General features: G+C 40.7%; 1 protein-coding gene across 1 annotated transcript in view; it reads left to right on the top strand.

The window, feature by feature from the left end:
- The window catches only part of cfap161 (cilia and flagella associated protein 161), a 51,226-nt gene that overhangs the window by 31,767 nt on the left and 4,940 nt on the right, over nucleotides 1-14,519 (top strand). Inside the window, exons 4-6 of the mRNA XM_087981142.1 lie at nucleotides 777-858; nucleotides 1,041-1,199; nucleotides 10,264-10,337. Of these exons, the coding sequence (XP_087837268.1) occupies nucleotides 777-858; nucleotides 1,041-1,199; nucleotides 10,264-10,337 (315 nt within the window). The remainder of the gene's footprint in view (nucleotides 1-776; nucleotides 859-1,040; nucleotides 1,200-10,263; nucleotides 10,338-14,519) is intronic.

Here is a 14,519-nt window from a genome sequence, read left to right as displayed (position 1 = left end):
CCTGCTGCGCTTTTCCAGCAACACATTTTCAGCTCTGATCTCCAGCATCTGCAGCCCTCACTTTCTCCTGATAAAGAGCAGCAGCAGCGGGAGCAGGCAGCCCAAGGCCTCTTGGAGAGTGGGCTAAAGTGGAGGAGATTGAGCAGTAAGAGGGAATGCGAGCCCAGCATGGCTAAGCACTTAAGAAAGACTGCTTAACTTTTAACTTTGTTTCTTTATTTTTCCACTTTGTACCTAAAATTTTTTGTCCCGAGGTACGTTTATACCTAAGATGGTGCTGGGAATGGCAACATTGTACACTTTTCACCATACTCATGTACTTTTGTAATTGAGTACATGTGACAAAAAAATCTAATTCTAATATGGAGCCTTTAAAATTGTTAAACATCCTAATGCCTTCCACAGCAACAAAACCAGACAAAATCTGACATCAAGCTACCTAATGAAATGTTAGGGGAGATGACCAAAAGCATAGTTAAAGAAGGAACATCTTAAAGGAGGGAAGAAAAAGTAGAGAGTCAGCATGATTTAGGCAGGAATATGCAGAATTTAGGGCCTTGATAGCTGAGGACATTGACACTGGAGTGATCAAAATCTTAGATGCACCAGAGGTACTGCAGAGCTTTAGATGACCCAAGTTCACAGGCGATAGTTTATGTAACACCAGTCAGAAGTGTGCTGGAATGCACAGTAGCACTATAATATAATTGGCTTTTTAAAATACTTTGCACAATATCTACATTTTGCACACTCATGCTAATCATTTCTTTTGCTAGTATTGATGGCAGTTGTGTTGGTGATCCTCTCCGATACGGACAGAGCTTTGCCCTCAGAACACTGGAAGGGATTGCAGGGCAGGTAGATATAATTCATGATTTGTAGTAGATTTATGATCAGCTTTCAAATATAATTGCATTGTTTTAACAACTTGTTAAATCTTGTATGCCTGTATGAATTAACAGAGTCCAATATTGACTGTTGTTTTAGTACTTATTCCCATCATCATTGGCCTCAGGTAGACACATGATTTTCTTTTACAGCTGTACCTGACGAGTGATACCAAATTATTTGTGAAGTTTGCCAAAAAATCCCGGATGCAGCTCGTGAATTTGGTAGACGACCTCTCATTCTTAAATTGTTGGCAGGTCTTATATTTGGATCCACAGTTGCGCCTTGAATATGATGGATATCCAGTACAAGTAGGGACATTTTAAAATTACACTTATTAAGGATTGTTCTTTAATCTTTATAGTTTTGTCTGACATTGTTAACAGTAAATATTTGCTATGATTTACATTTGCTTTTTAGGATTCTCTAATAGGATATTTTATAAAGTTCTCTGATAATAATTAACAGATCATCAAAGGCCTAACGATCTTCAACTGTTTCATGAGTAATTTTCCCTCCATTACAAGGTCAGCAATGCTGATCTTTGCTGATGATTTGAAATGGCCAGTACCATTCCTAGTTTTGCAAGTAGTGAAGCAATTCAGGACCAACTGCAGCAGGATCTGGATAATATTCAACCTTGGGGCTGATAATTGGCACATAATACTTGCACCAAACAAGTGCCAGATAATCATTGTATCCAATAGGAGAGAATCACTTTATCTGAATGGTGCCAGTCACTGTGAAGTTCAACAGAAAGTGAACTGGATCAGCCATAAAAATATTGTGGCAATAAAAGCAGTTCTGAGGTTGGGAATTCTACTTTGAGTAACTCACCTCCTGTCTCCTGAAAACTTGTCCACCATCTACAAAACATAAGGCAGAAGTGTAATGGATCCACTTGCCTGGATGTTCCAAAACATTGATGACGTTCAGCATCATCTAGGACGAAGCAACCTTGACACTCGATCCAACACTTTAAGTAATCACCTTCTGCCCCACTGATTCACAGTAGATGCAGTGTGTTCCATCTTCAAGAAGCACAGCAACAACTCAAAAGGTTGCACCTTTGACAGCATCTTCTAAACTCATGACCTCTATCACTTGGAAGGACAAAGACCACTCCAAATTCCATTCCAAACCACACAGCGTCCCTCCTTAGAATTATTTCACAATTTCTTCACCATCACTGGACCAGAAATTTGGGATTCCCTCCCTAACTGCAGGGTGTCCCTTTCTTTAAATTTTTCATGGGTCGTGGGTATCAGTGGAAAGGCCAGTTTATTACTCATTGCTTATTTCCTTTGAACTGACTGGATTTATTGTTGGGTCTTTCTTTGCTAGCTAAGAATCAACCACATTGCTGTGGGTCTAAAGTCACATGTAGGCCAGACCAGGTGAGGAATGCAGATTTCTTTCCCTAAAAGCACACCATTGAGGCAGAAGAACAATTGATGAAATTTATATGTTCACCATACTTCAACCAGCTTTCAATTCCTCTTTTTTAATTAATTGAATTTAAATTCCACTGTCAGCCACAAAGGGATTTGTATCCATTAGCCTGATTTCCTGGATTACATGTCTAGTCACATTGTCATTATGCCATCATCTCACCTACACCCATTCGACATTCAACAAGGTAATGGCTACATTTTTACATTACTTTACCATCCCATCCTCCAGAGTGCTCAAAGCTCTATCTTTCCAGTCTTGAATATATGAAATGACTCAGCATCCTGAGCTACCTGAGGTAGAATTTGAAAGATCATAACATTTTGAAAGAGGAAATTTCTCATCTGCTCAGTCCTACTGGCTAAGCCCTTATTCTGAGACTATCACCCCTAGTTCTAGACTCCTTTGAAGGAAAGCATCTACTGTTGAAGAACTTGATATGTTTTAATGAGGTAATTCTTATTTTTCTACACTTCAGAGAAAATAGGCCCATTCCATCTCTCCTCATAGGATAGTTCTTTCATCCCAAGAATCAATTTTCTGAACATTTGTTGCATCCCATTTAAGACAAGCATATCTTTTGTGACGTATGGAGCAAAAAGCATACCAAGTAATTCGAGTGCAGTCTCACGAAACAATTGACTCCTAACTGCTTGTTAAACCTACACTTCAACTTTATGTGACTTTGTGCACAGAAATCCCTCTGAATACCGACTGGTCTGTCATATTTTTTTAAAAATTAATTTTCCATTTCCCTACCTAAAGTGCACAACTTCATAATTCCTCACATTATATTTCAGATGCCTTCTTATTTAATCAGTCTATATCCTTTTGTATCTTCCTCAAAGCTTACTTTCCTTTCTAGCTTTATGTTGCCAGCAAACTTGAACATATTAACGTTTGGTCCCCTCAAATTAGTCATTGGTTATAAATCAATTGGGTTGTCCAGTTTTTTTCACATGGTGGAGGGTGCTCATTTCAATTTTTCTCTCACATGGGGGACTGGGTGAAAATTCCAGAAAGATAAGATTTGTCACAACAATAGACCTAAATATCAGGGTGGGGGGTGGTGGTGTGGAGGTGGGGAGAGGGAGCACAATTCCAAAACAATATATTGATAATTAAAATGAGTACAGTAGTCCCCCGTACCCACAGGGGATATGTTCCAAGACCTTTTGCAGAAACCTGAAACCGCAGGTAGGAGTGAACCCATTCATTTAAATTGAAAATTTACCTTACCGGCAGCCCCCCGGTCCCTGGTTCTGGGAGGCTCCCTACAACATGTTTGGTCGCGATAAGCCGCAGGTAACTGAAACTGCGGAAAACAATTCTGTGGATGTGGGGGTCGTCTTGTAATTAACAAAAATTACCTTTAAATATGCCAAACAGCTGAGTTTATTAATGTTAGCTTTTTCAACCCATTTTGGTTAAGGTGCAGACAGAGAAAGAAGTGATCTAGAATCACTGACTTATACAGCATGGAACAGACCCTTTCGTTCAATTTGTCCATGTCGACCAAATATCCTAAACTGATCTAGTCCCATTTGCCAGCATTATACCCATATTCCTGTAAACCCTTCCTATTCATGTACCCATCCAGATGTTTGATTAGATTAGATTACGTTCATTGTGGAAACAAGCCCACACCGACCCTCTGAAGAGCAACCCACCCAGACCCATTCCCCTACATTTACCCCTTTGCCTAACACTACAGGCAATTTAGCATGGCCAATTCACCTAACCTGCACATTTTTGGACTGTAGGAGGAAACCGGAGCACCTGGAGGAAACCCACGCAGACACGGGGAGAATCTGCAAACTCCACACAGACAGTTGCCTGAGGCGGGAATTGAACCCAGGTCTTGGTGCTGTGAGGCAGCAGTGCTAACCACTGTGCCACCGTGCTGCCCATGTCTTTTAAATTTTGTAATTGTACCAGCCTCCACCACCTCATCTGGTAGTTTGTTCCATATTTGCACGACCCTCTGCATGAAAACATTGCCCCTCAGGACGCTTTTAAATCTTTCCCTTTTCACGTTAAACTAATGCCTTCTAGTTTTGGACTTCCCTAGCCTCGGAAAAAGACCTTAGCTATTCATGCTATCCATGCCCCTCATGATTTAATAAAACTCTGTAAGGTCACCGCTCAGCCTCTGATGGCCAAGGAGAAAAAAGCCCCAGCCTATTCAGCCTCTCCCTATATCTCAAAAACTCCAATCCTGGCAACATCTTTGTACATCATTTCTGAACACTTTCAGGTTTAACAACATCTTTCCTATGGCAGGGAGACCAGAATTGAACGCAGTATTCTAAAAGTGCCCTAACCAATACCCTGTATTACAGCAACTTGACGTTGTACTTCTATACTCAATGCATTGACCAGTGAATGCAAGGGTACCAAATGCCGCCTTCACTATTCTGTCAAACTGGGACGCCACTTTCAAGGAACTATGCACCCGCACCCCTAGGTCCCTTTGCTCAGTATCACTCCCCAGGGCCCTACCATTAACTGTATAAGTCCTGTCCTGGTTTGCTTTACCAAAATGCAACACCTCACATTTATCTAAATTAAACTCCATTTGGTACTCCTCGGCTCATTAGCCCATCTGATCCCGTTGTACCCTGAGATAATCTTCTTCACTGTCCACTAGATCACCATTGTTAGTGTCATCACAAACCTATTAAACATAAGATTAGATGGAGCAACAACTTGCAAAATCTTGAGTCACATTTACATTCATTTTGCACAATGGCCTCACAGATCACACAGGAACTATCGATAGACTGCCTATGGGACAAGCCTGATCTAGATTCTAAACAGTTGAGGCACTGAGCCTTGTGGGACTCTTAATTAAAACCAGCCATTCCCAAAATAACCCATTTATTCATACCCTCGATTTTCTGCAATCTTTAAGTAACACAAATATATTGAGTAACAATTGTTAATGTTTTTATTGTCTGCTTCCCATGTCTCTACATATTTCCTTGCTTTACATTATTGTGTAATTAGAGCTATCAGTACTATGCAAATGGATTCAGGGTTTTGGGTATAATTCAGTTGCTTTTCTGAGATGTTGCCTTCTGACGTTACCCGGGTAAAGATAGAGAGCTGATCTCACTAACGGATCTATCCATCAATCTAAGTTCTTTACTGCTAGTATTGTTATAAATAATGTTTTAACATACTGTTTGAGAATAAATAAATTTTTGTTACCTATAAGAAAAAGCAAATTTACCCTTAAATCATGTGAAATAGGAATGTCATGACAGATAGAATTGTCATTGTCCCGAATACAGCAACAGTTGGTTTGGAGTCAGAAAGTTACTTTTTTTGAGTAAGAAAGTTTTGAAAAGGAGAATTGAAGCAACCATTGGTGCCTGATGTTTCTATCTTTCAGATTCTGCTGATTGAAAATTCATGACTGTTTTCTCAGCTATTTTCAAATATTTAAAAAGCACACTGACAGTGAGCAACACTCAATGTGTGTGCTTTTAATGTAAAGCATGGAGCCGAAGGGTTTCTTGAACATATCTACAGCTGCAGAGATATTGTGGCATATTGAGTGTCAAAATCTAGACATTTGAAAGGCAAGTCGCCTGTGGCTTGGCAGAGATCTTTCTCCATGAGTCAATGCAGAAGAAAGTTGTATTGAAAGGGGATAGGCATCATGGGTGGTAGGAATACAATTAATTGATGGAAGTATTCACTCGTGACCAAGATAGGGTAGAGCGATCATGGACGCTGGCAAAGCTAGGTGTGTGGTCATGAATACTGATGAGTGCTTATAAGGAGGAAGGATAGTCCCAGAAGAGTCATGTTAGACTTGAAATGCTAATTCTGTTTCTCTCTGCAGAGATGCAGACATACCTGCTGAGTTTCTACAGCACTTTCTATTTTTATTTGTGATATGAAAGTAAATTATTTGGTGGGGTTGGTTATGGTGTTGAATTCAGACAAATAATGGGAGCCATAGTAAGTTCTGTCTTAGATGCCAAAGGAGATGCAAATGAAGATGGTGGGAACAACCACAAGTAAATTGAGCCAGGTTTGGCACCTTGGAATAGGCAAGCAGAGATGTTATCCTCAGCAGGTCTGGCAGCATCTGTAAGGAGAGAAAAGAGCTGACGTTCGAGTCTAACTGACCCTTTGTCAAAGCTCAATTTGCTTTTATTAAGAGATGTTATCCTCTCTGATCATGACTATGTTGTATTACCTTCCTTTGTACTCCTCAACTACTTCACACCCTCCAGTATAGTCAACCAGACTATATGTTACTACAAATGCAGGGCTTTGATAAGGTGTATACGAAAGCAGGTCATTTAGCCCATCAAGTCTACACTGGCCCTCTGAAGATCATCCCACCCAGACCCATACTCCCAACCCTAAAATCCTGCATTTCCAAAGGCTAATCCTCCTATCCTGGACACCATGGCCAACTGAACATGGTCAATCCACCTCACCTGCACATCCTTGGACTGCGGGAGAAAGCTGGAGCACCCAGAGGAAACTCACACATAAGCTAGCTCTGTTTTGAAATTGTATTTTAGTTTAGAATAAAGTGAAGAATTTACAAAGGTCATGTGACTTGTTCTGAATTCTGCTGATAGAAATCCAAGGAATTCGTTGGTTACAGTTTTAAAGAGGATGGGCGGGGGGGGGTGAAATGAGATGTGCAGCTTGTTATACTGGTGGGCAATGGCAGAAGCATCTCTTCTGACATTAGACACATATGAACAAGGATCAAGAGTATGCCACTCCACCCTTCTAGCCTGCTCCATCCTTTAATAAGATCATGATTGATCTGATTTTAACCTCCAACTCAACATTCCTGCATGTTCCCAATAATCTTCCATCCTTTTGATAATCAGAGATCTATCCACCTCTGCCTTAAAAATATTCAAAGATTCTGCATCCACTGCATATGAGGAAGAGAATTCCAAAGACACTCAGTCCTCTGAGAGAAAAGATAATTTCTCATCTGTTTTAAATGGGCGACGCCTTGTTTTTAAACAATGACCCCTAGTTCTAGATTCCACCACAAAAGGAAACATCTTTTCAATGACAATCCGGTCAAGTCCCCTCAGGATCTTGTATGCTTCAATTAAGTTATCTCTGACTCTTCTAAACTCCAGAGGATACAGGCTTATCTAGTCAGCCTCTTCTTATGACGCAGTCTGCTCATTTCGAATACTAGTCAAATAAGTATTCTGAGAAATGCTTCCCATGCATTTTTCATCCTCCTATAAGAATAACGACCTGTAATGTTCACAGTACTCTAGGTGCTACCTCACTAATGCCACGTATAGCTGAAGCGTAACCTCTTAACCTTTATATTCAATTTCCTTCACAATAAAAGGTAACATTCCATTAGCTGATTAGTTGATGTAGCTGCCAACTCACCTTGGACAAAAATGCACTGGAACACCCAGATCCCCCTCTGCAGCTCCGAGTTCTGTTAACTCTCACCATTGTGATAATATGCTTATTTTTAGTATTTCTGCCAAAATAGACAATTTCACTTTCCCGCATTGTAATGCCAGCTCTTTGTCCAATCACTTTATCTTATATCCCTTTGTAGGCTCCTTATGTCCTCTTCATAACTCACTTTCTTACCCACCTCTGTGTCTTCGCAGATAGACTTTTAGTCTACAAAGTTTAAGGAAAGTGTTAAGAATGTCAGGTTTTCCACATGGTTATACTTTAAACTACTATTTGTTTCCAAGATAGAATAGAGTTGGGATCTCACAAAGAGGAATGATGAAGGCAGAGCAGTGGACGTGATTTGTATGAACTTCAGTAAGGCGTTCAACAAGGTTCTGGATGATTAACTGGTTAGCAAGGTTAGATCACATGGATCACAGGAGAACTAGCCATTTAGATTCAGAACTGGCTCGAATGTAGGAGACAGAGTGGCGGTGGAGGGTTGCTTTTCAGACTGGAGGCCTGTGACCAGCGGTGTGCCACAAGGATCGGTGCTGTGTACACTGCTTCTAATCATTTATATGAATAATTTTTATGTGACGTAGGAGGTACGGTTAGTAAGTTTGTAGATGGCACCAAAAGTGGAGGTGTAGTGGACTGTGAAGAAGGTTGCCTAGTGTGCCTCAGTGGACAGCGGGATCTTGATCAGATAGGCCAATGGGAAGAGGAGAAGGAGATAGAGTTCAATTTAGATAAATGTGAGGCGCTGCCTTTTGAAAATGCAATTCAGAGCAGGACTTATACACTTAATGGTAAGGTACTGGGGAATGTTGCTGAACAAAGAGACCTTGGGAGGCAGGCTCATAGTTCCTTGAAAATAGAGTCACAGATAGATAGGATAGTGAAGAAGGCATTTAGTATGTTCTCCTTTATTGGTCAGAGTATTGAGTATAGGAGTTGGGAGGTCATGTTGTGGCTGTCCAGGACATTGGTTAGGCACTTTTGGAATATTGTGTGCAATTTTGTTCTCCATCTTATAGGAAGGATATTGTGAAACTTGAAAGGGTTCAGAAAAGACTTACAAGGATGTTGCCAGGGTTGGAGCGTTTGAACTACAGCGTGATGCTGAATAGGCTGGGGCTGTTTTCCTTGGAGCGTCAGAGGCTAAGGGGTGACTTTATAGAGGTTTAAAATCACGAGGGGCTTGGATAAGGTAAATAGACAAGATCTTTTCCCTGGATTGGGGGACTCCAGAACTAGAAGGCATAGAGTTAGGGTGAGAGGGGGAAAGATATAAAAGGGACTTCAGAGGCAACGTTTTCACGCAGAGGGTGCTGTGTGTATGGAATGAGTTGCCAGAGGAAGTGGTGGAGGCTGACACAATTCCAACATTTAGAAGGCATCTGGATGGGTACATGAATAGGAAGGATTTAGAGGAATATGGGTCAATTGTTGGCAAATGTGACTCGATTAATTTAGGATATATGGTGGGCAAAGGTGAGTGGGACTGAAGGGTCTGTTTCTGTGCTTTACATCATTCTGACTCTGTGACTCTATCTAAAAAAAAAATCCCATGTTATCAAATAAATTAACTGCATTGACTCAGCCTCAAGGTCTCAGTCTGTATTAACAATTGTCTTTCTAAACTCATTATAATGAGCAATGCTCTCAGTCCCATAATATCTTCCCAATAGATACAAGGGGAGCTGTCCTTATTATACTGTACCTTAAATATGTATTGCATTTCTTATTTTGTATAGAATTAGGTTTCAGAGAAGTAGGCCATTCAACCCATCTTGCATGTCTAGACATATTCTTCCTGTCACCTACTTTCTTTAATCCATTCGGTATATTGTTCCGTTCACTATTCCTGCATGTATTTATCTAGCTTCTGTTTAAGTACATTTAGCACCATCTGTGCTTTGTGATACTGAGTTCCACATTCTAATCACTCCCAAGTTCCCTACTGGTTTACTCGTGACTAATTTATCATTTTGGGTTCCGACAGAAGGAAACATCTTTTCTACCCCTACCCTAAGAATACTCCCATTATTCTTAACGATCCTGTTCTCTTATTGCCTCCTGTTTTTTTTCCCATGAAAAGAGCTGTGATCTGTTCAACCTTTCCTGAGAGAGAGAGAATCTCTCCCGTTAAACATCATCGTTACAAGTCTTCTTTCCACTTCTTCGGTGCCTCCATATCATTTTTCTAATAAACAAACCAGACTGGTGCACAGCCCTCCAAGTGAGACTCGTTGTATTACACAGGCTGAGAACTGGCAGAGCCTTGTCAGTCTGAATGGTTTCCTTCTACCATAAGAAATAATTTTGTGAGCATTCTGTTGTAAGATTCCAAGTGTGGTTCAACTGACCCTCTCATTAATTTTATATAACCTTTCTGCTTTTCAACTCTATCCATCCAGAAGTAAACCTATAAACCAATTTGTTTGTTTTTGTAACAGTTTTATTAAGGTTATGATGTTATTATTTTTGATTTGCCAGGCAAATGTAAAAGTACTTATCAACCATGTTCGTACGAACCAGGCTTTAGCAGCTCTCCAGAAGTTTTCTTTCTGGTAAGTATTTGTTTACCAAAAGACCATCTGATGAATAATAAATAATTTGTGGGGTTTGCATTTTAACTTTATTTGTACTAAATGGCAGTGTCACTAACGAAACAGGAAAAGTAGCAAGCCATTTAGCTTCTCAAGGCTGTGTGGTATTCAATTAGATAATCAATGATTTACACGTTAACTCCATCTTACCCATTTTGATTTCATAACCCCCCAACAATCATACAGAAACAAAATTTATCACTCTCGGCTTTGAATTTGATATAGTCCTCATAGAGACCAACAAACAAAAGAACTACATTTATCAAACAGTCCCTGAGAAAACCAAGATTTGATTTTTTTACATTTGATTTAAGAATCAAATTGAAATCAACATAAATTAAAAATTAGTAAACAGGAAAATTGCATTTAATGTAAACTATAAATTACCTAATAAATAGCATGTATAACAGAGGTAGTTTGCTCAGATTTATTAAATAGTCCTCTGACCAGATATGATACCAGTTTCAGCCACCAAGTTCATCAAAGCTCTGAACTCCCTTAGTTGTAATTTTCATTCCTTTTCTTTGAGAATATAGCTACTGATTCCCATCCCACAACAGCTCCAACCAATCTGAGTTCCTTGAGAGAAATGGCATACTTCTGTAGAACCTCCTCAATTCAGGTTCAAAATCCTGCAGTGGATCCATTATAATCACCTTTATTCAAACTGTCAATAACAGCCATGTGTACTATATGGCTGGTTCTGGCCAATCAGCTCCTTTAAAATAAGGTGGTAACCTTATATTTCTCCTATTTACCCTGGTAGATCCATGTTCACCACTTCCTAGCTGTGCTATACCCTCTTGTACTTCAACATTACTTCGTCTCATGGGCCAGCATTAAGGACTCTGGGTTGATGGAGTTTAGAAGGAGAAGAGGGGATCTCATTGAGAGGCCTGGATAGAGTGGAGAAGATGAATTAATTAGTAAGAGAGACTAAGAGCTGAGGGCACAGCCTCAAAATGAAGGAACGACCCTTTAGAACTGAGATGAAGAATTTCTTCAATCAGAGGGTGGTGAATCTGTGGAACTCATTGCCACAGAGGGCTGTGGAGGGCAAGTCATTGAGTGTATTTAAGACCAAGACAGATAGGTTCTAGTAAGGGGATCAATGGTTACGGGAGAAGTCAGGAGAATATGGTTGAGATACATATCAATTAATATTGGATGGTAGAGCAACTCAAAGGGCTGAATGGCCTAATATTACTCCCACATCTTATGGTCTTATTAATTACCAAAGTTCTCAGAATAGAATCCCTACAGTGTGTAACCAGGCTCTTCGGCCCAACAAGTCCACCCTGACCCATTCGCCCCCTTCCCTACATTTACCCCTGACTACACATCCCTGAACACAGTGGGCAATTTAACATGGCCAATTCACCTAACCTGCACATCTTTAGACTGTGGGAGGAAACTGGAGCACCCAGAGGAAACCCACGCAGACACGGAGAGAATATGCAAACTCCACGCAGACAATTGCCTGAGGTTGGAATCGAAACTGAGTCCCTGGCGCTGTGAGGTGGTAGTACTAACCACTGAGCCACTGTGCTGCCCCACTGTCACTGGAATGCCACTGGAAGCCCAAAACTCATATATGCCACCAATGTCAGAGTAAATCCTTCCTAATCTGCAGCACTTCCCAAAACCTGCGCTGACACTTGGCCTCACTTGTCTTATTGTAAAATTCTGTGCATTCTAAAGTAGCGACCAACTAATTACTGTAGCACCTAACTTGTTTTATCAGCAAACTTGTCTATACGGACCATCAGCCCCAAAAGTCAACATCATCACAAAATATTCTGCTGAACTCTGTTCAGCAGCTTTTTCAGGAAAGTGTTCCATATTCCCACAACTTTTTATGTAAACATGCACTTCAAGATATCAACTTTGAATGACTTAGTTCTTAATTTCTGGATATTACACCTTTGTTCTTGACTCTCAAGTTAGTTTTGATCTAATAATGCTATCAACTTCTTTGATCATTTTAACTGCTTCAACCAAATCATCCTCTAATTCTTTATACTCAGAGGTTGTAGCCTAGCCTGTGGAACCTGCTGTTCTAAATTAATTATTTTACTCCAGCATTTTCCAGGTGAATCTGTGCTGCACACCCTCCAAGGTCACTGTGTCCTTGTTAAAGCATGGTGCAGAACAGAACATTGTACTTCAGATGGAGTCAAACAAACTGTAATTTCACTTACACATTTACATGGGGTGGTATAGGGGCTCGGTCGTTAGCACTGCTGCCTCATAGCACCAGGAACCCAGGTTCCATTCCACCCTCAGGCCACTGCCTGTGTGGAGTTTGCATATTCTCCCCATGCCTTCGTGGATTTCCTCCAGGTACTTCAGTTTCCTCCCACAGTCCAAATACGTGCCTGTTAGATGCGCTGGCCATGCTAAATTGCCAATATTGGGAGGGGGGGATAATGTGCAGGCTATGTGGATTTACCATGGGAAATAGAAAGATAGGGGAGGGGGGTGTTTCTGGTTGGGATGCTCTTGGTGGGGTGGGGGGGGTCCTATGGATTTGATGGGTCGAATGGCCTGTAGGGATTCTGTGATGTCATAGTCTCCTCAAGCTAAAGGCTACAAATTAATTAACCTTCTAAATAATTTTTTTATACATCTGTCCATGAACATTTAATTTGTTTTTATCATGGATCATAAAATTTCTCTTTTTGTGCATAGTTTCTAATGTATTCTGAACATATATTCAAAGTATTCTGATTTGTCAGGATCAGAGGAGGATAATCTCACGTTTCTAAACTTTTGAGCTCCACCTGTTACTGTTTTTCTCACTCATTTAATGTCACAATTTCCCTTTACAACTTTCTGTGCCCAATTGCACTAATTACTGTAGCACCTAACTTGTTTTATCAGCAAACTTGTCTATACGGATCTCAAATTGTTTCATTGTGCTAAAAATCTGAAGCACCACTATAGGTCCATGGGCATACCACAGGTCACATCCTGCCAACTTGTATATCTAACAATTATCGTCACTTATAGAGTCATCATCATACAGTACAGAAACAGACCCTTGAGTCAATTCGTCCCAAACTGAGCCAGTCCCATTTGCCTGCATTTGTCCAATATCCCTCTAAACCTTCCCTCTTTAAATATCTTTTAAATGACATAACTGTATCTGCATCTACACCTCCTCTGACAATTCATTTCACATGTGAACCACCTCTGTGTGAAATGATTGTCCCTCAGGTCCCTTTTAAATCTTTATCCTTAAAAATATGCCCTCTAGTTTTAAACTCTCCTATCCAAGGGAAAAGACCTGTCCTATTCACCTTATTTATGCCTTTCATGATTTTATAAACCTCTGTAAGGTCATCTATATAGACCCTCAACCTCCTCTGCTCCAGTGAGAAAAAGTTCCAGCCCATCCAGCCTCTCCTTATAACTCAGTCCCAGTAGCATCCTTGTAAATCTTTTCTGCACCTCTCCAATTTAATAAAGGGGTGCCAGGGACCTGTGGTCGGTTCCAGCCTCTGACAACTGTCTGTGTGGAGTTTGCACATTCTCCCCATGCCTGCTGGGATATTCCTTCAGGTGTTCTAGTTTCCTCTCACAGTCCAAAGATGGGTATGCTGGTGCATTAGTCATGGGAAATGCAGGATTACAAGTCTATAGAAGGGGAGTGAGTCTGAGAGGGATGTGCTTCTGAGGGTCAGTGTGGATTCAAAGGGCCAAATGGCCTGCTTGCACACTGTAGGGATTCTTAAAAAAAGTCCTTCCTCAAGCAGCACAATCAAACTGTACACAGTACTCCAAAAATGGCCTCATCACCATCCTGTACATGACGTCCTAACCCCTCTACTCAATAGTCTGGGCAATGAAAGCAAGTGTGCCAAACATCTCTTTTACCATCCTGGCTACCTGTGACACAGCTTTCGAAGAATTGTGTACCTGAATCCCTAGGTCTCTCTGTTCAACACTCCCTAAGGCCCTACCATTAACTGTATAAGTCCTGCCTTTGTTCATCTTCCCAAAATGCAACACCTTTATCCAAATTAAACCTCAACCGGGTCATAAGACCCTCCAACGGATAGTGAGGACAGCTGAGAGGATCATCGGGGTCTGTCTTCCCTCCGTTACAGACATTTACACCATACGCTGCATCCGAAAGGC

This window comes from Chiloscyllium plagiosum, unplaced genomic scaffold, assembly GCF_037043375.1.
Source record: "Chiloscyllium plagiosum isolate Xiang-an unplaced genomic scaffold, Cpla_swu_hap1 HiC_scaffold_39, whole genome shotgun sequence".
Taxonomy (NCBI): domain Eukaryota; kingdom Metazoa; phylum Chordata; class Chondrichthyes; order Orectolobiformes; family Hemiscylliidae; genus Chiloscyllium; species Chiloscyllium plagiosum.
This window is presented reverse-complemented; position numbering and strand designations above follow the sequence as displayed.